This window comes from Hypanus sabinus, chromosome 31, assembly GCF_030144855.1.
Source record: "Hypanus sabinus isolate sHypSab1 chromosome 31, sHypSab1.hap1, whole genome shotgun sequence".
Taxonomy (NCBI): Eukaryota; Metazoa; Chordata; class Chondrichthyes; order Myliobatiformes; family Dasyatidae; genus Hypanus; species Hypanus sabinus.
This window is the reverse complement of record NC_082736.1, coordinates 7208223-7232515: the sequence shown is the minus strand read 5'-3', so window position 1 is coordinate 7232515 and position 24293 is coordinate 7208223. Positions and strand designations below refer to the sequence as shown.

Sequence of the window (24293 nt, the reverse complement as noted above, 5' to 3'; positions counted from 1 at the left end):
AGTAATGAGAGAGGCAAACAGTATTTTGTCCTGTGATCCAGGAGGAGTGGAGAAGAGGGGTACAGATGCCTCACTGGATTCTATAGGGCCCTGGTGAGAGCACACCTTGAATGTAGTGTCCGGGTTTGGTCACACTTCCTCAGGAAGGATATCCCTGCAATAGAGGGAGTTCAGTGACTGTTCCCCACACTGACTGGGCTGGTTCCAGGGATGGAGGGTTGGTTATGTGAAAGGAGAGTGAGTGGGCTGGGTCTGTATTCCTGCAGTTAATGGGAAAAGAAGGATATCTTTTAGATTCTTTCTGGATGTGACTGGCAGTAGGCAAGGAGGATCTTTCCCCTGAATGAGATCTCTATAACTGAGGAAAATACTCTCAGAATGAGGCGTAAATCACAAACACCAGAGAATCCGCTAATGCTGGAAATACAAAGTAATACACACAAAATGCTGGAGGAACTCAGCAGGACAGGCAGCCTTTATGGAAAAGAGTAAACAGTCAACACATCGGCCCAAGACCCTTCCATCAGATCTCTCCCTGGTGAAGGTTCTCAGCCTGAAGCATCGACTCGTTACCCTTTCCCATAGATGCTGCCCGGCCTGCGGACTTCCGCCAGCATCTTGTGTCTGTTGAACAGATTAAGGTGACAAGCATTCAGGATGGAAATGAGATCATATTCCTTTAATCTGAGAACTAGGAACTTCTGTATTCCTTATATAAGGAATCTGGAGCCTCAGGTGCTGGGTTGAGTCAAAGCTGAGATCAACAGTCTCTGGGAAAATTTTAGTCTCTAAGTGAGTCCATAAGACCATCAGATATAGGAGCAGAATTCGGCCATTTGGCCCATCGAGCCTGCTCTGCCATTTCATCATCACTGATCTATTTTTCTTCTTAGCCCCAATGTCTGCCTATATCCAGTGATTTAGCCTCTACAGTTGCCTGTGGCCAAAAATACCACCGATTCACCACTCTCTGGCTGATGATATCCCTCCTCATCTCCACTCTAAAAGGATGCCCCTCTATTTTGAAGCTGTGTGGTCTGGTTACAGACACTCCCACCACAGGAAAAGTTCTCTCCACATCCACTCACTCAAGCCCTTTCACTATTCGATAGGTTTCAATTCAGTAACCCTTCTTCCTTCGAATTTCCAGTGAATAGAGGCCTAGTGAGGTGAAATGCTCTTCATTAGACAAGCCATTTAATCCAGGGTAAAATTCCCCATTTGTGACCTAATGTCAGTACAATAAATTCTGGATTTCAGAGATTTTTGCGTTTTGGAATCATGGATCAATCTGCCCAATATTAATCACTAGTTTGTACTGCAGTAAACTCTGTTAATTTAACCCACGCAATCCCAGGCTCACAGATGCAAAATAAAGACAGGTGTAAATTTAGAGTAGGGAAGTTTAACCGTACTTGGAGGTAAAGCCTGATTACTAGGCCTCAGAACATTCTATTCCTCAAATGGTCAGAATAAAGCCAAGTAACAAGGTCGAAAATACCCACAACTTGCAGAATTACACATCGGCAACTGAGTGGCTGCACTACACTACCCCATCCACAGTAGCCCCACATAGCTCACCATACTAAACACTACAGACTTATCTCTCCCAGCATATATACATCCACCAGGCCGAACCTCAAACCTAATCCAGGGGTCCAAGGGGACACACAGCCCCACAAACACGATGACTAGTGTCAGGAGGAGGAAGATCCAATAAAGGCAAGTGTTGGACCTGGTGAATGAAGGCAAGGGCCAGATCAAAGCGGCAGCGTTGCGTGTCTCTGAATCGAGAGTGACGAGATGAAGAAGCACAGGAGGGGTGATTCTCCCACTGCCTGCATAATCTCTTTGTTATTTAGATTTTGTTCTGATATTTCTCTTATTTGAATATTTTGGTATAATTCATATTTAATTCCAGTGTTTCTGGTCAATGTTGTGTCTGATGCAATGTGTCTGTGATGCTGCTACAAATCCGTTGTTCCTCTCACCTGTGCATAAATAAACTCGATTTGAACTTTACATTGAAATGTCCAAATCTCTTCTTCCCTCTCCTGCTCCCGTGTCATGAAATGAACAACTCAGTGTTTAATTTAACAATATTTCATCTGATTTTATTTTCATTCTGCTTTAGAAATTTGCGTTTCTCTTTTCAATGTCAGCCCGCACCCCCGCCTGTCTCTGCCCTTCTGTACTTCCTCCCGCATTAAACGACAGCGGTAACCGACACTCATTGGCGCCGCTTCCCATCCCCCAGCGTTCCGATTGGTGATTCCTTTCTCCAAACAGCCAATGGGAATGCTCAGCAATCCAATCCTCATTAACATACCACTTTAGGCGCTGCCTATTTAATCCGCGCTCCGGACAGCTTCTGCTTATTATTGTGTTTGAAACCGACGAGGAAATGCCTGATGCACCGAAACCCGCTCCCAAGAAGGGCGCCAAGAAAGCTCTGTCCAAACCGGCGAGCAAGTCTGGCAAGAAGCGCAAGAGGACGAGGAAGGAGAGTTACGCCATCTACATCTACAAAGTGATGAAGCAGGTTCATCCCGACACCGGCATCTCCTCCAAGGCTATGAGCATCATGAATTCATTCGTGAACGATATTTTCGAGCGCATCGCGGGTGAGGCTTCCCGCCTGGCCCATTACAACAAGCGGTCCACCATCAGCTCCCGGGAGATCCAGACCGCCGTGCGCCTGCTGCTGCCCGGGGAGCTGGCCAAGCACGCCGTGTCCGAAGGGACAAAGGCGGTGACCAAGTACACCAGCTCCAAGTAAAGCTGTCCAGTGAGATGATCGAAAACACAACGGCTCTTTTAAGAGCCACTCACAATTTCAGTGGAAGAGTTGTACTAGCTTTTCGGTAATAAATTACACATACTTTATGTCTGGTGACTTTTACAAGAGCTAGATCGCGGTTGGAATAACATCCCACTGAACTGACAAGAAATTGTTACCCCCCCCCCCACCAGTCCGTCCCACTCGATATCCATGCCAAGTGGAGGATTGCTGCCGTTATATTTGTGGGTTCGGTGTTTATTGGTTCCAGCTGGGTAACTCCTGAATCTCTTTTCAACTCGAGCCTGAAAGACCCCATGACTCTTTCGTATGGAGAAGTGTCGACAGTCCTTCTCTTATAGATGCTGCCTGGCCTGCTGGGTTCCACCAGCATTTTGTGCGTTGTTTGAATTTGCCGCATCTACAGATTTCCTCGTGATGGCTCTTTCATATTATAACTTTATAAAATTGCAGACTAGACGCTGGTCAAAGTTTGAGAAGAACCGTTTTCCATAACCTGATAACGTTCACACAGTGACCGACCGCGGGCAGAAGCTGAGGGTCAGTTTTATTCGGTTCCGTTACGGGTTGAAAGAAATTAGAGAACTGACTTCCCAGACACTCCAATATCAACTACACTTAAATCAAATATGCCTGGTTTCAGTAACAGAGGGTAACCGATCTGCAATTATTTAACTGGAAATTAAATTTGAACAATAGGTTTATTTTTGGCGGGCTTTTTTCCAGATTTCAGTACATTTTGGGGAGGAGACGGTTATTTTCCGCGCTTCTACTTTTACGGACTGCTGATTGGTGATTAAGGCAGTTCTTCGATTGGGACATTTGTCTTCACCAATGAGAATAAGGACGATCACACCAATCACAAACATCACTTTTCATTCTCAAAGAGGCTATAAAAAGGGCAAGTAGGGGCGGGGTGAACATTCCTTCATTCTCGCTGGAGTAGGACTGTGACTGTAGAAATGTCTGGACGTGGAAAAGGCGGCGCTGGCAAAGCTCGGTCCAAGGCCAAATCTCGTTCGTCTCGGGCTGGACTGCAGTTCCCGGTCGGCCGGGTTCACAGACTCCTAAGAAAGGGCAACTATGCTGAGCGGGTGGGTGCCGGAGCCCCGGTCTATCTGGCTGCTGTGCTCGAGTATCTGACGGCCGAAATCCTCGAATTGGCCGGCAACGCGGCCCGGGACAATAAGAAGACCCGCATCATCCCCCGACACCTGCAGCTGGCCGTCCGCAACGACGAGGAGCTGAACAAGCTGCTGGGAGGGGTGACTATCGCTCAGGGCGGTGTGTTACCCAATATCCAGGCTGTCCTGTTGCCCAAGAAAACCGGCGCTGCCAGTAAGTGAAGCGACGTAAGCTGAATCTATTTCTCCAAAGGCTCTTTTCAGAGCCACTCACAATGGCTCTGGAAGGGCTGAGCGGCGGGTTCTATCCGTCCTTTTGATATCCTGCATCTGTCAGTGCCTCGACATGTTTCTTCCGCGAAAGAAACCGGAATAAATCTGCACAGAAACCGGTTCGTTTCAGTCCCGGCTCGTTTTCCCCTCTCAGCAGACCGAATGAGCTCTCTCCCCTTGCAGAGAGTCAGCGGGTTCATGAAATGAACTTCCGGAGTCAGCCCCGGGAGGGAGAATTTAATCTCCGATCACTGAACGACTCCGCTCTTCATCACCTAGAACCGCGTTGTCTGGGTTCCACATTACGGGTTGACTCCGGACCGTTCCGGTGTGCAGAAGGAGGGAACATTGCCTGTTCGTTGCTTCATGAGCGATTCCCATCGCCTCACAGAAAAATAACATTTGCGTTTTACATTTCAGAATCAAGTTTATTATCACCGGCATGTGACGTGAAATTTGTTAACTCAGCCGCAGCAGTTCAATGTCATACATAATCTAGAAGATAATTATAAAATTATTAATTAAAATAAAACATAATAAAGAAACAAGTAAATCAGTTACGTATATTGACTGTTATTTAAAAAAAACGTAAAAAAAACAAATACCGTACATTAAAAAAGTGAGGTAGTGTCCATAGTTTTAATGTCCATTTAGGAATCGGATGGCAGAGGGGAAGAAGCTGTTCCTGAATCGCTGAGTGTGCCTGCAGGCTTCTGTATCTCCTGCCAGTCACTTCTCTCCAAATTCCTGTCTGTTTAAGACTTCCCTAAATACCCCTGTGCTCTCTGCCTCTGACACCACCCCGGACAGTGTACACCAGCAAAACTGTATAAATTTCTGTCAGATCTCTCCTGAGCTGACGCCACTCCAGAGGAAAAAGCTCCAGCATGTCGAGCCTCTCCTCACCTCACTCCTCCTCCAGACATCCTGCTTAACAACTTCTGCACCTGCTCCGAAACCTCCACATGCTTCCTAGAATGAGGTGACCGGAACTGAACACTGTGCTCTCACTGTGGCCTAACCAGCATTTTATAAACTGTAACATGATGTCCTGGTGATTGAACTCAATGCCTTGCCCGGTGAAGGCAAACATGCCGTACACCGGCTTTACCACCCTGTCAACCTGTGCTCCCAGTTTCAGGGAACCAATCTGCCCGGACCCAGCATCCTTCTGTATGTTAATGTTCCTGCCATTACCTGTGTATCCATGCTTTATGTTGGATGTGCACCCCTGGGTATCCTTTTCACCACAATGAATGTACAGAATGCAGTGGGATTATCTTTAATCCTGCTCATCAGAGATTTTTCATCACTGTTTCTCACTCTGCAAATGTTCTTGAGTTCCCTTCTGTGTTTTAAATATCATCCTCAAACCCCCTGTTTGATTCCAGCTTCCTAAGCCTTGCATAAGCTTCTCACTCTTCCTCGACTAAATTTACTTCCTCTCTCATCATCCAGGTTTCCTGAACCTTGCCATCCTGGACCCTCCCCCTTACAGGAAGAAACTGGCCCTGAATCACTGTGCTGCTGGTCTTGAAACAAACTCATGTCCGATGGGGATTTGCCTCAAAATGCATCCTTACAGCATTAAGCATCAAACTTGGCATCAATCTCTCCATTCAGTGACTGGTGTTCTGGTTCACATCCCCCTGTCAATCTCATTTCAACCCTCCCAGGGAACAACAATGAACCTCATGATTCTGACCCCCCCCCCACCCCCGTAAATGTCACCTCTGGACCTGAAGAGGTTCCAGTGTTCTGGAATCCTGAAACCCTGTCCCTGCACCAGCTCCTCAGCCACACAGTCATCTGCTCCAACTTTCTGTTCCCACCCGAACTACCACAGAGCATTGGGAGTAACACAAAAATTATAACCTTTCAGGTCCTGCTCTTTAACTTGTTCCCTAACTCTCTATATTCACTGTGGGACCTCATCTCTTTTCTACCTGTCCACTGCTACTGACGTGAACCACCACCTTCGGCTGAGTGAACATTGTTCAGTAGCTGCTCTGAGACTTCCCTGACACTCAGTTATACGATTTACAAAAATCATAGGCCAATCAGTCTGACCTCAGTGGTGGGGAAGATGATGGACTCGATGTATTTTCGGGCTACTTGGCGACACATGATAAAATAGGACAAAGTCAGCATCGTTTCCTTTAGGCCCAAGGTGTACAAGATGATGAGAGGCATCGATCGTGTGGATAGTCAGAGGCTTTTTCTCAGGGCTGAACTGGCTGCACAAGAGGACACAGGTTAAGGTGCTGGGGAGCAGGTACAGAGATGTCAGGGGTAAGTTTTTTACTCAGAGTGGTGAGTGCGTGGAATGGGCTGCCCGCAACGGTGGTGGAGGCAGATAATGTAGGGTCTTTTCAGAGACTTTTCAATAGGCATGTTCGTCACAACATTGTGGGCCGAAAGTCCTGTTTGGTGCTGGAGGTTTTCTATGCTTCTATTAAATTACTTTGGATTAAAATGTTGACTTTGACAATATTTTTAAGTAACATTCTTTTTTCATAAAGGGTTCAGTGATCCAGTTACAACGTTTTTCTATCCCAAATTATAAAAGATTATCCACACAAAAGTAAAAAAATACAAATATTAAATATTTATACGACCGAAGAGTCAAATTAAAATGTGAATATTACTCATTATAACACATTCAATTCCCGTGGGTGGGGGTGGGGTTGGGTCACTGTTCCCGGAAATGCCCCTCTGTACCCACTCTGTTACAATGCTTGCAGTTTCTCAACGACTCCACTGATTGACAGGTGTCTGTGTCCCGCCTCCTGGGCTGTTGGCAACGCGTCACGTGATATCATGCGCGTATGCCTATCTGTGACGAGGTGACGTCATAGATGTTACGTCACTGACGTCGTTTCCTAGGGAACGGTCCGGAATGGTGGACACGGGGTTGTGGTAAAGTGGAATCGGTCTCTACTTTGGGTTTCGGCTCCACTGTGGGAATCGGCCTCTCCTCTTCCTGCCCTCGGAACAGTGAGTGCCTGTCAGCGCCTCACCGCACCGGCTCTCTGCCTCAGGTACAATATTCAAACCATATTTGCACAGTTACATGGATAGGAAAGGTTGAGAGGGACACGGGCCTAATGCAGGCGGATGGGACGAGTTCAGGTCGACAACTTGGTCGGCGTGGATGAGTTTTACCGAAGGGACGGTTTCAGTTCTGTATAAATCACTGACTCTATTCTGGGCGGTTCAACCAGGGCAACAGCAGTCCTCCACTGCAGTGGGGTTTGTTACCTTCATTCTCAGCTGTGAGCTTGTTCCACTGAACCCCTTATCCTCTGAGAAAATACTTGCACCGTTCCATTGTGACCAAGCTGTCCGCCATCTCTCCTAATACTAACCAGTGTTCTTCATCAAATTCCCATTTTAAAGTCCTGTTACTGGTGAACAGGGAATGGGTGCATTTTGATAGCCTTTTGAGGTGTTTGATTCACTATTAACCCTAATGCATTAATACCTTTGTCCAACAAAAATCCATCGTATTGGGTTCTGAGTGTTTTAGGTAAATCCATCCTGAAGTTCTGTGTTCCAGCTTCCCACTGAACTTTCACAGTCAGTGGTTTCTGCATGGCTATACTGACCATCGAGAATCTGTCTCCATTAACTCAGCACTTGGTCTGTCTCCTACCCTGTCCTGGTGATTCAAATGTTCAGCCAGATGTTCCTTAAATACCAGCCTGCACCTCTCCCTCAGGAAGTGTGTTCCAGATTGTAACCAACTTCATTTTGCCAGCTGGTCCGCATTCCACATCCAGATTTGTTAGCCGGCTTTACTGTTCATCATACCCCTAATCTTGTTGTCATCCACAGACTTTCTGATCCAGTTTACTACATTCTCATCCAGATCGTTTATACAGATTGAAAACAACAATGGACCCAGCATCGGGAAGTTAAACCAGGGCAGGATGAACACAGTAATGACAGGTTCCAGGGAAGTGTTCAGGAACAGAGACTTTGTGTGTCTTTGTCTCCACCACCTCCTCTGGCAGCTTATTTGGGATTCCAGCTGTTCTCTGTGTCAAATATTTACCCTTCAGATCACCTTTAAACACACCCTCTTACCTTACAACTATTCCCTTTAGCTTTAGACAGCCACACCACTGGAAACAGCCTCTGCTTCTCTAACCTTTGTATGTCTCATGTAATTTTATTCACCTCCAGCAACTCACCCTTTAGATTCCCTTTCAATGTCCACCCTGTCACATCAAAACTATCCCGTGCACTTTTAGTACGGAGAAAACTGTTGCTTCCCTAAAAGACCCTGTGGAGTGAACAGTTTCTGCCTACCCATCCCTAGAAGATGTCCCATTGATCCATGAAACTGGCACTCTGTCCCCTGCACCAGCTCCTGAGTCGCACGTTCATCACTGGTATCTCTCTATATCTCCCCCTACTAACAAGTGTCACTGGGAGTAATACAGAGCTTACTACTTTTTAGTTTCTGTCTGATTTCTCTAAATTCACTGCACAAGACACAACCCTCGTATCCCTACGTTGCTATTACCAACAGCCACCGTCCACCACGATGTCCGGCTGCTCAACCTTCCCTTTGAAATGTCCTGCAGCTGCTCCGAGACCATCGGACCATAAGACACAGCAGCAGAATTAGGCCATTTGGCCCAACCAGTCTGCTGCACCATTCTGCCAGGAGTAAGAGATCATGACAGATCTCTTAACCCTCTCAAACACTCTTATCCCGCCCACCCCCCCCCTCCCCCCACAATCGAGAACCTCCACATTAAATATACCCAATGAATTGGTCACATCCGTCTGTGGGGATGAATTCAAAGTCAGGACCAGAATCAGGTTTATTATCACCGGCAGGTGTCAGGAAATTTGTTAATTTAGCAGCAGCAGTTCAATGCAGGACGTGCTAATATAGAAAGATGGTTGCTGCTGGAATAGATTGTGCTTGGGGTGACTGGGGTCCACAATGATCCCTCGGGCCCTTTTCTCACGCCTGTCTTTGTCAATGTCCTGAATCATGGGAAGTTGACAACAACAGATGCGCTGGGCTGTGCTGCAATTAAGGGAGGTACTGTTCCCATACCAGGCTGTGATGCAGCCAGTCGGGATGCTCCCAATTATGCCCCTGTAGAAAGTTCTTAGGATTTGGGAGGTGAACGAGGCGCTGTTGTGCCTTTTTCAGCACACAGCAGGTACGTAGAGACCATGCGAGATCCTCGGGTATGTTGATGCCGAGGAATTTAAAGCTGTTTACCCTCTCAACCCCAGATCCATCGATGTCAATAGGGGTTAGCCCATCTCCATACCTCCACACAATCTGTGTGGATTATCACTAATCCGCACAGACTGTGGTTTTCCGGTTGGGAAGTCGAGGATCCATTTGCAGAGGGACCAGGTTCAGTAGCTTATTGATCAGGACTGTGGGAATGATAGTGTTAAACGTTGAGCTCTAGTCAATGAGCAACATCCTGACATAGGCTACACAGATTCACTGCTCTTTACTACGGAAATTGCTCCTTATCTTTGTTCTAACAGTATTGTCCTAGTATTGTGAGGCTGTGCCCTGTGTTCCTAGACACTATCGGAAGCACCCTCCCCACTCTATTCTAGGCCTTTCAATATTTGATCTGTTTCAATGAGATTCCCTCGTTCTTCTAAAGTCCAGAGACAACCGGCCCAGAGCTATCAAACAATCCCCGTGCATTAACCCTTTTATTGCCAGGATCGTTTTTGTGAACGTCCTCTGGACCCTCTCCGATGCGAGCATGTAGCTTTTTAGATAAGAGGCCCAAAACAGTTCACAATACTCCAAGTGTGATCGGACCAATGCTTACATCCTTGCTTTTGTATTGTAGTCCTCTCTAAATGAATGCCGACATTTGGTTTCCTTACCACTGACTTGACTGGCAAGTTTATCGTTAGGAAATCCTGCACGTCTGAGACGGACCTGACCCCAGTACCCAGGAGGCGACACACCATCGTGTCATCTCTGTGGCTGCCACAGAATCTCCTGCACATCCCCTGTACTGTGAGACTGCAGTCATCACTGCTCTGCTTGACCTTTCCTCCCGCGGAGCATCGGTCTGGGGTCTCAGTACCACCGACCTGGCTGGCTGCTGTCTCTGGTTCATCATCCCAGGGGTATCCAAAGGAGTGTACTTGTTGCTGAGGGTCACGGCCACAGGGAGACATTCCTCTATCTGTCTCTTCCCCTTTCCGTCATGGTGGTCACCCAACAATCTGCAGCCTGACGTCGGTTGTGACCAACTCACTGAACCTCTGGTCTCAGCATCCTGGAAACTCTCGGTCTGTTCATCTCCATCTTCATTTCCTTCACACGGTCAGTCAGGAGCTGCACCTCGGTGCACTTCCCCCATGTGAAGTTATCGGGGACACTGATTGACTCCCACATCCTGAGGTGGAGCATGTCACTGCCGTAACTGTAATTCCAGCCACTCTGATGGGGAGAGGAATTCCAAAGAAATCCTCTGACATTTGACTTCCCAGAGTACATCGACTTATCTCCCATTTCTCTGCCCACATTTCCAGCCGGTCTATGTTCTGCTGAATCCTTTGGAAACTTTCTTCACGGTCCATAACTGCACCAATTTCTGTGTCTCTGCAGACCAACAAATCAGCCCTCCTTCGTTTTTATCTGAATCATTTCACAAAAAGCAGAATTTCTTGTGGGGCCCACTCTTCACAGGTCTCCAGTCAGAATCACACCCCTCAACCATTACCTTCTGTGTTCTCTGATTGAGTACATTTTGAATATACTCAATCAGATTTCTCTTGAGCGATGTGCTTCCATGCTGTGGATCAGCCCACCATGGGGACTCTTGTTGAAAGCTTTACCAAAGTCCTTGTGTCCTATACCCACTACCCAGCTCTCATCAGTTGAGTCTGTCACTTAAAACATTCGGCCAAGTTTGCAAGAGTTGACGTTGCCCATGCAAAGTGATATTGGCTACTCTGAAATTGTTTATGCTTTTTGTTTATGCAAGCTGATCCTATCATTAAATTTCTTTTGTCCCTGGCCTCGGGCAGAACAACCTGATCTTTTCATTCTGGCCCTGCGTCTAAATCGTCGTCCAAACATTGGGTTCAGTCGCTTTGATACGATCTGGGGCCTGGTACCCACCACCTCGATTTGGCCTGTATCTGACTTTGCCATTTCAGCCCGGAGTTTAAATAAACCGTACTTTGGGTCTTCCTCACATTGGTTCTGCCACATGAAATTGCATCCAAGTTGATAGGAAAGTTACAGGCTATTTGTTTACCAGAAAAAGAGATTCACTGGTGTCACTTTAAACCAGAACCAATGGAGATAACTCTATTTAACTTCACTTAACTCACCACTGAACTGTTTCCCACAATCTATCACTTCACTTCCAAGTATTCTGCATGTCATGTTCTCTACTTAATTATGACTATATTGTAGCGGTGTGCTACACGCAGCGCTGAAATAAAGACACGTAATCGGTAAGCTGCAGTTGCAAAAGAGGTTTATTCAAACTTGGCGGCCTCGCTTAAAAGCCTTCCTGTTCCTGCCCTCCCCGGGCGGGAATACTGTAGGGGGCACATATTCACAGACCTGTCCTGCGTGCGGGCTCTTCCTCTTGCTGGTGAAGCAGGCTTGGTGCCCTTTTTGGGACCGGCCTCAATGCCCGCACTTGCAACTTTGTGAGCCAGTTCGAGTGCGCTGGGAAGTGGGTCGCCACATAACCTTCCCCCCCCCCCCAGAGAACCGGCGATACACCCCCCCAATGTCCTCAATCTGGGTCGGACTCTGTTTGGGAGATCGGCCTCTGCGCCGCGGTGCCTGAATCTTGACCGGCTGCGCCAAGTTCACATGGGCCGGTTGGAGTTGGTCCACTGTGAAAACCTCCTCTCTCCCCACAACGTCCAGCACGAATGTGGACCCGTTGTTTCTGAACACCGTAAACGGCCCCTCATAGGGCCGCTGTAGCAGTGCCCAATGTCCGCCCTGTCGTACAAAAACACAGTTACAGTTTTGCAGGTCGTTGGGAACGCAGGTCGGGTTCTGCCCATGCTGTGAAGTGGGTATGTGGGCCAGGTTACCAAACCTCGCGTAGTCTGCCCAGGACTGCTGCGGGTTCTTCCTCTTGCCCCCTTGGGGCTGGTATGAACTCTCCTGGGATGACCAGGGGTCCGCCGTGCACCAACTCAGCCGACGAGGTATGCAGATCTTCTTTGGGCGCCGTGCGGATTCCGAGCAGGAACCAGGGAAGCTTGTCCACCCAGTTAGGCCCTTTGAAGCGGGCCATGAGAGCTGACTTCAGGTGGAAACGCTCCACTAGTCCGTTCGCTTGTGGGTGGTAGGCAGTTGTGTTTTGCAGCTGTGTCCCCAAAAGGCTGGGCATAGCTGAGCACAGGCTGGAGGTGAACTGGGCGCCTCTGTCGGAGGTAATGTGGGCCGGTACACCCAAGTGAGATACCCAGGGTTGCAATCAGTGCTCGGTCGCAAGATTCGGAGGTGGTGTCGGCGAGCGGGACTGCCTCTGGCCATCTTGTGAACCGGTCCACGATAGTCAGGAGGTGCCACGCTCCTCGCGACACTGGCAGGGGCCCACGATATCCACATGAATGTGGTTGAAACACCGCCGGGAACTGCTGCGGCAGGGGTTTGGTGTGCCGCTCAGCCTTGGCTGTTTGGCAGTGCATTCACGTTTTGGCCCATTCACTGACCGGCTGGCGGAGTCCGTGCCAAACGAACCTGTTGGCTACCATCCAGACGGTTGACCAGATGGAGGGGTGAGCTAAGTTGTGGATGGAGATGAAAATGTGCCGCTGCCAGGACGACGGGGCGGGGTTGGCAAGTGGCGACGTCACAGAGTAGGGTCCTCTCACCTGGTCCTGCAGGGAGGTCTTGGAGCTGCAAACCGGAGACTGCGGTTCTGTAACTAGGGATCTTCTCGTCTGCCTGCTGTGCCTCCTCCAGCGCTTCATAGTCTACCCGCAGGACAGGGCTTGGATGTTAGGGTGTCCACAACGACATTGTCCTTTCCCGAGACATGCTGGACACCCGTCATGCATTCGGAGATGTAGGACAGATGTTGCTGCTGGTTGGACGACCATGGGTCGGATGCTTTCGTGAACACAAACGTAAGAGGGTTGTGGTCCGTGAACGCGGTAAAGGGCCTACCTTCTAAGAAGTACCTGAAATGCCAGATTGCCAGGTTATCACGCCAACAGTTCCCGGTCGAAAGCACTGTATTTGAGCTCGGGTGGTCATAGGTGTTTGCGGAAAAACGCCAGAGGTTTCCTGCGACCCTCGATGAGTTGTTCCAGCACTCCATCGACTCCATCGTGTTAGATGAGTCCACTGTGGGGGCGGTAGGGACGTCCGTTCTGGGGTGCACTAGCATCGCGGCGTTTGCCAAGGCTTCTTTAGTTTTAATGAAAGCGGTGGCGGACTCCTCATCCCAGGTTATGTCCTTGCCCTTATCTGACATCAGGGCGAACAGGGGGCACATGATTCAGGCTGCTGAAGGGAGGAAGCGGTGGTAGAAATTTACCATACCCACAAATTCCTGAAGGCCTTTGATTATGTTGGTTCGGGGGAAATGACGGACCGCGTCTATCTTGGCGGGCAGAGGGGTTGCCCCGTCTTTAGTAATCCTGTGGCCCAGGAAGACGATGGTGTCGATCCGAACTGGCATTTGGCCGTAATCACTCGGTCGGGTGTAGAGTTGATGAAGGTGGGACAGATGCTCCTGACGACTACTGCTGGCTATGAGGATGTCATCCAAATAGATGAAAGCGAAGTCCAGGTCGCGTTCCACCGCGTCCATTAACCGCTGAAACGTCTGTGCGGCATTCTTTAGGCCGAACGGCATGCGGAGGAATTCGAAAAGGCCGAAAGGGGTGATGAGTGCCATTTTGGGGACGTCGTCCGGATGCATCAGGATCTGATGGTGTCCCCGGACGAGGTCTACCTCGGAAAAGATCCGTGTGCTGTGCAGGTTTGCTGCAAAGTCCTGAATGTGCGGCACAGGGTAGCGGTCCGGTGTTGGAGCTTCGTTCAGCCTGCGGTAGTTGCCGCATGGTCTCCAGCCCCCTGTTGCTTTGGGCACCATGTGCAGGGGGGAGGCCCATGGGCTGTCGGACCGCTGTATGATCCCCAATTCCTCCATCCTCTTGAACTCCTCCTTTGCCAGTCGGAGCTTGTCTGGGGGAAGCCTTCGAGGACGGGGTGGTCCTTGTATCGGGATGTGGTGCTGTATGTCATCTCTGGGCATGGCTGCCATGAACTTCAGCATCAGAACCAATGGGAAACCTGCCAGGACTCTGGTGAAGTCGTTGTCGGACAGCGTGATGGAGTCTAGGTGTGGGGCCGGCAACTGGGCTTCACCCAGGGAGAACGTTTGAAAAGTCTCAGCGTGGACCAGTCTCTTCCTTGGCAGGTTGACCAGTAGGCTGTGAGCTCGCAAAAAATCTGCTCCCAGGAGCGGTTGGGCTACAGCGGCCAGTGTGAAGTCCCACATGAACTGGCTGGAACCGAACTGTAGCTGCACCGTATGGCTGCCGTAGGTCCTTACTGTGCTGCCGTTCGCGGCCCTCAGGGTGGGACCCGATTCTCTGTGGCGGGTGTCGTAACACGTCGGAGGTAAGACGCTGATGTCGGCTCCGGTGTCAACCAAAATGCTTGTCCCAGGCATGCAGGAGGCTATTCTGATACCATGTCTCTATGTGGCATTCCCTGGGAACTTGCAGGGCGAGCTACAGCGATGGGCTTCTGCGTCCCACCGCTGGTGGTAAAAGCACCATTGTCCGTTGGTCTCCTCACCCCTGCCCCTGGGGTTATTGGGCTCTGCGGCCAGGCCCGGTCTGGTCTGCTGCTGGGAGCCTGGCCTGGTGATCTGTGCGACGGACGTCCCACTCTCCTTGGCTTTCCACAGCACGTCTGCCCGGGCCGCCACCTTCCGGGGGGGGGGTCACTGAAATCCACGTTAGACAGCAGCAGACGTATGTCCTCGGGCAGCTGCTCCAGGAACGCCTGCTCAAACATGAGGCTGGGCTTGTGACCTCCGGCCAGGGACAGCATCTCGTTCACCAAAGCTGACGGTGGCCTGTCCCCCAAACCATCCAAGTGCAGTAAGTGGAGAGCTTGCTCCCGTCGTGAGAGTCCGAAAGTCCTTATGACCAGGGCTTTGAATTCTGTGTATTTGTCCTCCTCCAGGGGTGACTGTATGAACTCCTCAACCTGAGCGGCTGTCTCCTGGTCGAGGGAGCTCACCACGTGGTAGTAACAAGTGACATCCGAGTTTATCTGCCGAATGTGGAATTGGGCTTCTGCTTGCTGAAACCATAGGTGAGGTCGCAGCGTCCTGAAGCTTGGCAGTTTTAATGAAAATGCAGGAACAGATGTGGAGTCGTTCATCTCCGGTCCAAATATCGTTTGGGCCGTCGGGGTCACCAATTGTAGCGGTGTGCTACACGCAGCGCTGAAATAACGACACATAGTCAGTGAGCTGCAGTTGCAAAAGATGTTTATTCAAGCTGCACGGCCTCGCTTTAAAGCCTTCCTGTTCCCGCGCTCAGTCCCATCCCGTGCTCGGGCTTTTCCCCTTGTTGGTGAAGCAGGCTTGGTGCCCTCTTTGGGACCAGCCTCAATGCCGGTGCTCGCCACTTTGTGAGCCGGTTCGAGAGAGTTGGGAAGAGGGTCACCACAATATTATTATTTTCTCTCTTGTATTTACACAATTTATTGTCGTTTGCACATTGGTGATTTGGCCACCCTGTTAGGTGCGTCTTTCTGTTATGGTTCTTGGATTTACTGAGTAAGGCCGTACAGCATAGCAGCAGAATTAGACTATTTGGCCCGTCGAGTCTACTCCCATTCAATCATGGCTGACCCTTTTTTCCCTTTGCATCCCCACTCCCTGGTCTTCTCCTTGCAAACCTTGATGTCGTGTCCAATCATGAGCCTATCAAGCTCTGCCTTAAGTAGACCCAAGGACATAGCCTCCACAGCAGCCTGTGGATATAAATTGCATTAATTCACCACCCTCTGACTAAAGAATTTCTCTGCATTTCTGTTTCAAATGGACAGCCTTCTATCCTGAGATTGTGTCTTCTCGTCCTAGACTCCCCCACCATAGGAAGCATTCTTTCCACATCTACTCAGTCTAGGCCTTTCAGCATTTGAAATGAGATTCCCCCCCCCCCCCATCCTTCGAAATTCCAGCGAGTCCAGACCCAGAGCTATCAAATGTTCCTCGTATGATAACCGTTTCATTCCCAGAATCACCCTTGTGAACTTCTTCTGAACCCTTTCCAGTGCCAGTACATCTTTTCTTGGATGAGGAGCCCATAACTCTTCACAATCCTCAAGGTGAGGCCTCACCAATGCCTTATAAAGTCTCAGCATCACATCCCTGCTCTTGTATTCTAACCGCTTGATGTGAATGCTAACATTGCTTTGGCATTCCTCACCTCCGACTCTACCTGCAAGTTATTTTTTGGCTGGTTTGCACGAAGACTCCAGGTCCCTTTGCATCTCAGATGTTTGGATTTTCTCCCTATTTGGAAAATAGTCTGTACGTGTATTTTTACTACCAAAGTGCACGACCATGTATTTTCCAACATTGTATTTCCTTTGCCATTGTCTTGCCAATTCTCCTAATCTGTCAAAGTACTTCTAGAGCCTACCTGTTTCCTGAACAGTACCTGCCCTTCTTGTCATCTGCAAACTTGCAACAAATCCATCTATTCCATCGTTTAAATCATTGATAAACAGCATAAACAGAAGTGGTCCCAACACCGACCCCTGCGGAACACCACTACTCACTGGCAGCCAACCAGAAAGGATCCTTTTATTCCCACTTGTTGACTTGCTGCCTTCTACCAATCAGCCAATGTTCTAACCACGTCAGTAACTTTCCTGTAATACCATGGGCTATTAACTTGGTAAGCAGCCTCATGTGTGGCACCTTGTCAAAGGCCTTTTGAAAGTCCAAATATATGACATCCGTTGCATCCCCTTTATTTATCCTGCGTGTAATCTCTTCAAAGAATTCCAACAGATTCATCAGGCAAGACTTCCCCTTAAGGAAACCATGCTGACTTTGTCCTTTCTTGTCCTGTGTTTCCAATACTCCATAACCTCATCTTTAACAATTAACTCCAGCATCTTCCCAACCACTGTGGTCAGACTAACTGGTCTATAATTTCCTTTCTGCCGCCTTCCTCCTTTCTTAAAGAGTGGAGTGACATTTGCAATTTTCCAGTCCCCTTGCACCATGCCAGAGTCCAATACGTCTTGAAAGATCATTACAAATGGCACCACAATCTCTACTGCTACCTCTGTCAGAATCCTAGGGTCCAGTTCATCTGGTCCAGGTGACTTATATACCCTCAGGTCTTTCAGCTTTTTGAGCACCTTTCCCTTATAATAATAACTGCACTCCCTTCTCTCCCCTCACTCCCTTCAACATCTGGCACACGGCTAGTAACTTCCACTGATGCCAAATACTCATTTAGTTCATCTGCCATCACCTTCCCCCGCCCCCCCACCCCATTATTCTTCCTCTGTCCTGATTTTCTAGCAATCCAGTATCCAGTCTCATCTCTCCTTTATGTTTTACATACTTGAAAAAGCTTCAACGATCCACTTTGATAATATTTGCTAGTTTGCTTGTATATTTAATCTTTATCCTCTTTAGGTTGCTCTCTGTAAGGTGTTAGAAGCTTCCCAATCCTTTGTATTCTGACTATTTTTTTCTTTGTTTTATGCCCTCCCTTTTGGTTTTACATTAGCTTTGACTTCCTTTTCAGCCACAGTTGTACTATTTTGCCATTTGAGTATTTATTTGTTTCTGGAATACGCTTATCCTGGACTCAAGTTGAACTCAATGATACTGTGATCACTGCCTCCTAAGGGTTCTTTTACCTTAAGTTCCCTAATTGCCTGCTGTTCATTAAATAACACACAATCCAGTATAGCTGATTCCCTCGTAGGCTCAACGACAAATTGTTCTAAAAAGCCATCTCTTAGGCATTCAACAAACTCACTCTCTTGAGATCTATTTCCAACCTGATTCTCCCAATTGACCTGGTTGTTGAAATCTCCCATGAAATCTCCAATAACATTGCCTTTTGACATGCCTCTTCCATTTCCTGTTGTAATCTGTGGTCCACATCCAAACAACTGTTGGCGGCCTGTTTATAACTGCATCAATGTCCTTTTACACTTGCAGATTTTTTTAACTCTACTCACAATGATTCAACATCTTCCGATCCAATGGCTCATCTTCCTACTGATTTGATACCATTCTTTACCAGCAGAGCCATGCTATCCTCATTGCCTACCTTGCTGACCCTCCGATATGTCTAACTTGGGCATTTAGCTCTCAACTATAAATATTTTTCAGCTGTGATTCAATGATGATCACATTATACATGACAATCTGTAGTAGGGCAATAAGATTATCCACCTTATTTTTTATATGCTGTGCATTGAGGTACAACACTTCAAGTATTGGATTTGCTACCCTAATTGATTCTGCATCCCTCTGCTGGCTGCAGTTATGTTCTGCCATCAGCTCGCTTTTCCTGACAGTGTGACTGCATGCTATCTTTTGTTTCTTTACCAACTGTACTATCCTAAGTACTTTCATGCCAGTTCTCACGCCCCTGCCAAATCAGTTTATACCCTCCCCAACAAACCAGCAGTACGCACACAAGAAAATAAATCCCGGGGTTGCGTATGATGACAGAAATGTATTTTGATATTACATTTACTTTCAGCTTTGAACTTTGTATTCGAGAGCCGGGTGTTGTACTGGTCTGTGTCCTCACTGGCCGGTGCTGTGCTCTGGCAGCTCAGTGTGCTTGGAATACAGTGTCAGTGTTTTTACAGAAGTGTGTCCTCATTACACAATTGATCTTGTCCACCCTGGAGTTTGGAAGATTGACTGGAGGCCAGAATGATTTTTTCAGACTGTTATTGGTCACAGGATCATTCTGGGATGGTCTGGACTATCTGACCCATCAAGTTTATACCAACTCCTGCTACAACATTTCCACAGTCCCATTCCCCACTCTGTCCCCACAGCTCTGCTGGTTATTTCCCCTGAAGGACCTGTCTAATTCCTCTAACACTGGTTGTTCCCGCCACCACTCTGGTGAGTCCCATATTTCCCAAGCCAAAGTCAAGAATGTCTCCCTCCCTGGTGGACCATCTACATACTGTTTCAGGAAACCTTGCTGAACACACTTAACAAATAATGCCCCATCCAAGCCTCAGGTGGTAAGGGAGTCCCAGTCACTGGGGAGATTATTCACTCAGCAAAGCTACTCTGTTGTTTTTACATCAGCCCATAACCTGCCGACATATCTGTTCCTCTCTCTCACTGGCTGTTTGGAGCCCTACTGTACAATCCCATAACAGTGATTGCACTCTTCTTATTTCTGAGTTCTACCCGCATTGTCTCACTGGATGACCTTGAATTTGTGACATTCTGCCTGATCAGCAGTACAGCTCCCCAACCTCATTCACCTCCCTCTGGACTGTCTGAATCTGAATCCTGGAATGTTTCGCTACCAGTCCTGCCCTTCTCTGTAATGGCTGAATCACTGTGCCATGTACTAATCCAGGCTCTAAGTACGTCTGCATTAACTGTTCCACACCCGGCACTGACACAAACACACTTCAGCCCCTCGGTGCCACTGTGCTCATTAACTATGCAGTGGTGCACTGGGCAAATGGCATCAACACGGGTTGAAGTCATTCGGACCCTCGGCTCTGTAATGACTCAACCTATAGCCGGGGAAGTGACATGTTAGACTGTTTGCGGTAACTTTTTATTCTTTCTCTTATTTCTAATAGAAACGTAAAAAATATGTGCAGGAGCAGGCCATTCGGCCCTTCGAGCCTGCACTGCCATTCAGTATGATCATGGCTGATCATCCATCTCAGATCCCTGTACCTGCTTTCTCTCCGTACCCCCAGTCCCTTTAGCCACAAGGGCCATATCTAACTTCCTCTTAAATATAGCCAATGAACTGGCCTCAACTGTTTCCTGTGGCAGAGAATTCCACAGATTCACCACTCTCTGTGTGAAGAAGTTTCTCCTCATCTCGATCCTAAACGGCTTCCCCTATATCCTTAAACTGTGACCCCTCGTTCTGGACTTCCCCAACATCTGAAACAATCTTCCTGCATCTAGCCTGTCCAATCCCTTTAGAATTGTATACGTTTCAATAAGATCCCCCCTCAATCTTCTAAATTCCAGTGAGTATAAGCCTAGTAGATCCAGTCTTTCTTCATATGAAAGTCCTGCCATCCCAGGAATCAATCTGGTGAACCTTCTCTGTACTCCCTGTATGGCAAGTATGTCTTTACTCAGATTAGGGGACTAGAACTGCACACAATATTCTAGGTGCAGTCTCACCAAGGTCTTGTACAACTGCGGTAGAACCTCCCTGCTCCTGTACTCAAATCCTTTTGCTATGAATGCCAACATACCATTTGCCTTTTTCACCACCTGCTGTACCTGCATGCCCACCTTCAATGACTGGTGTACAATGACATCCAAGTCTCGTTGCATCTCTCCTTTTCCTAATCGGCCACCATTCAGATAATAATCTGTTTTCCTGTTCTTGCAACCAAAGTGGATAACCTCACATTTATCCACATTAAATTGCATCTGCCATGAATTTGCCCACTCAACTAACCTATCCAAGTCACCCTGCATCCTCTAAGCATCCACCTCACAGCTAATGCCACCGCCCAGCTTTCCTCCCACTGTCCAAAGACAAATCATTGCAAATTGCCACACGAATAGACTAGGGTTAAATTGGAGGATGCTAAGTGGTGGTGCTCGAAGGCCTGTTCCATGCTTTATCTCTAAATAAAATATTCCTATAAACACTAAAGCCTATTTTGTAAATTTTGTCCATAGCAGGTAAAGACCTTCCTCCCACTGAGCATATCTACAGAAAATGCTATTGCAGGAAAGCAGCATTCATCAGGAACCCCCACCACCCAGGACAAGCTCTCCTCTCTTTGCTGCCATCAAGGAGTTGGTCAGTGAGCCTCAGGGACCACACCACCGCGTTCAGGAAAAGTTATCATCAGCCCCCTGAGCCAAAAGGGATAACTTCACTTGCCCCATCACTGTGTTCTTCCCACAATCTATGGACTCACCTTCAAGGACTCCATCCCATGCTCTCAATATTTATTGTTTGTTTATTTATTTTTCTTTTCTATTTGTATTTACAGAGCTTGTTGTCTTTTGCACATCAGTTGTTTGTCTGTCCTGTTGGGTGCAGTCTTTTAATGATTCTATTGTTTTTAGTTTTTACTGTGAATGTCCTTAAGGTTGTATATGGTGGCATATACATTGATAATAAACTTATCCTGAACTTTGAAAATACACCAACTTTGAGCATCATTGATTATTAACAAAATATCATAAAATCCCTTTGAGGAAGTAATTTTAAGAAACTTTGATATTCTGATATTTTATCTGGAAATTATATACAAGATGTAATACAGCACACAGAAACTTCCTATTCAGCCCAGTCAGGCTGGAATTTATGCCTCACAAACCTTCTCAATTTTTCTCCATTTAGTTATCATTTCTAGCTCTCTCTCTTTCAAATACTTAAGCATTTCAAAGGATTTCAAAGACTTGCATACATTATTGTGATTGCCACATCACAAAAAATAAGTAATGCTAGTTCAGAGATCTAGATATATAGATAGTTTTAAAGGCTTTATTTAGGATATTTCCTGATCCTTCCCCACTCAAAAGTAGGCATAACAAGCCTATCGTCAGTACTTTTTGATTAAAAACTCATGAACCTTTCCCGATTGCTCCATTAAAGACCAAAAATTGTGTTAAGTTTCTTTCAGATCCATTTTTAAAAATTAAATGTAAATTTGAGGCCTACCTGGTATTTGTTTATCTGTGCAGTTGTAGTGCTACTGAGACACTGTAATTTATCTATTTGGACTTACTTTCTGTGCTGATCCACATCTGTCAACTCCACGACTGACCTTTCACTCTTCCCAACTCCTCTCCTGAAAGAGAGCCCAATGATCCATGTAACAAAAATCCTCCGTCCTGCACCAGCTTGTGAGCCACACATATAACTGTACCACCTTTTTCTTTCTTTCCGCACTAGCAGGTGACACTGGGATTACCCCCCTCCTCACCACAGTGTTTCTACTTAATTTTTTCCCCAACTCCCTCAGTCTCTTTGCAGGACTTTGTCTCTTTTGTTAGAACCAATATGGACACAATCTGTGTCTGCTCATCCTGCCCTTTCAGAATGGCCTGTACTTGTTCAGTTACATCCTTGGCCCTGGTATCACGGAGGTGATGCACCATCCTGCAGTATCTCTCCTTGCCACAGATACACCTGTCTGTGACCCCGGCTAAAGACTCCCCCGTCACTGAGGCTCACCGAGAACACAGAACAGTACAGCACAGGAACAGGCCCTTCTTCCCATGATGTCTGTGCTGAACACGATGTCAAATGGAACTAAATCTCTTCTGCCTGCGTATAATTCATATGCTTCAATTCTCTGAATATTCATGGCTCATCTAAAACGCTGTTAAATGTCATTATCATATCTACTTTCACCACTCCCTAAGGCAACCCGTACTCGGCCCTCACCACTTGCCGTATGGAAACAGAAATCTTACCTGCCCTGAAATAGACTTTTTAATTCTCACCCTGGCATTTTACAGCTGTGCTTTCTCAAATTTGATATTTCTAACCTGAGGAAGTGATTTTGACTGTCTAGCTTGTTGGCACCTCTCATAGTTTTATAAACTTCTGTCAGATCTTCCCTCAGCCTCCTTCACTCCAGGGAAAACAGTCCCAGTCAGTCTGATCTTTCCTTGTAACTCAAGCCCCCAGTCCAGGTTCCATTCCTGTGAATCGTTTCTGCACCTTTCCAGCTTAATCACATCCTTCCTCTCGTGGTGACCAGAACTGCACAGGGTACTCCTGGTGTGGGGTAATTATTGATTTGTACAACTGTAATGTGATGTCCCAACTCGTCTCAGAACCTTTGCCAATAAAGGTAAGCATTTCATGCACCTTCTTCTCCACCTTGTCTACCTGTGTTGGTACTTTCAGGGAACTATTTACCTGTGCCTCAGGTTTATCTTTTCATCAACACTCCTCAGGACCCTGCCATTCACTGGGTATGTGCTGACCTGCTTTAACTTCCCAAAATCCATCAATGTGCATTTGTCTGACACTGTAGCAACACTGCTCTGTTTCTCTGCACTAATGCCCCAGCAATAAATGTCAATGAACCATTCACCTCTGAACTTTGGTCATATATGGTCTTATGAACCCCTCACTGCACCCATCTCTATTTTGTTGTGCAGGCAACACCTCAACAGTCCAGTAGTTATGTCATCCCTGCCTGAAACAGACCTGTTATTCTGTCTCAGTATGATAACCAGTCTTCAGTCAATATTAACACACTTCCTTCCCAGTACTGAGCTCTGGTCTTGTGCACCAGCCTTTCATGTGAGACATTGGCAAATGGCTCCTGAAAATCCAAAATCACCACTTCTCCAACTTCTCCTGTAAAGTCTCAAATCTCTGGTATGTTTGTCAAACATGACTTAACATTCAGTAACCCAGGTTACAGGGACAAAAACCAGGTTCCAGATGGACAGGGTGGTGACGAGGCTTTTGGAACACTGGCCTTCAGTCAGGGCACCGGATATAGAAGCTGGGATGAAATGGTGCGGTTGTACAACACGTTAGTTTGGCCGCATTTCATAAATAGTGTTTAGTTTTAGTGATCATGCAGTATGACAGACACCATTGAGCTGGAAAGAGTGCAGAGGTGATTTACGGGCATGTTACTGGATCTCGAAGGACTGATTTGTGGAAAGTGTTTTGGATAATTTTCCTTGGGAAGTTGGAGAATGAGTGGCGATATTGCAGAGGTGTATAAAATAATAAGTGGCCTGGGTTGAGTCAAAGATAACAATATTTTTGTCAGGGTAGGGGAATCAAGAACTGAAGAGCATTGGTTTGAGATGAGATTTAATAGGAGCCTGAAGGGCAACTTTTCCACACACAGGCTGGTCAGTGTATGG

The 24293-nt window shown here is 47.3% G+C and overlaps 2 protein-coding genes and 1 pseudogene across 2 annotated transcripts; all 3 read left to right on the top strand.

Annotated features, from left to right (window-relative positions):
* Window positions 1-24293, top strand: part of LOC132383737 (uncharacterized) — a 141195-nt pseudogene that overhangs the window by 105435 nt on the left and 11467 nt on the right.
* Window positions 2198-2874, top strand: LOC132383798 (histone H2B 1/2-like). The gene has a single exon (XM_059955004.1). It carries the CDS (start codon window positions 2405-2407, stop codon window positions 2777-2779), a length of 375 nt encoding a protein of 124 aa, XP_059810987.1. The 5' UTR covers window positions 2198-2404; the 3' UTR covers window positions 2780-2874.
* On the top strand, window positions 3017-4862 carry LOC132383775 (late histone H2A.L3-like). The gene has a single exon (XM_059954979.1). The coding sequence runs from the start codon at window positions 3763-3765 to the stop codon at window positions 4144-4146; it is 384 nt and encodes a 127-aa protein (XP_059810962.1). The 5' UTR covers window positions 3017-3762; the 3' UTR covers window positions 4147-4862.

Coding starts and splice junctions, on each gene's coding strand:
- LOC132383798 (XM_059955004.1), top strand. CDS start 2,405: ATGCCTGATGCACCGAAACCCGCTCCCAAGAAGGGCGCCAAGAAAGCT.
- LOC132383775 (XM_059954979.1), top strand. CDS start 3,763: ATGTCTGGACGTGGAAAAGGCGGCGCTGGCAAAGCTCGGTCCAAGGCC.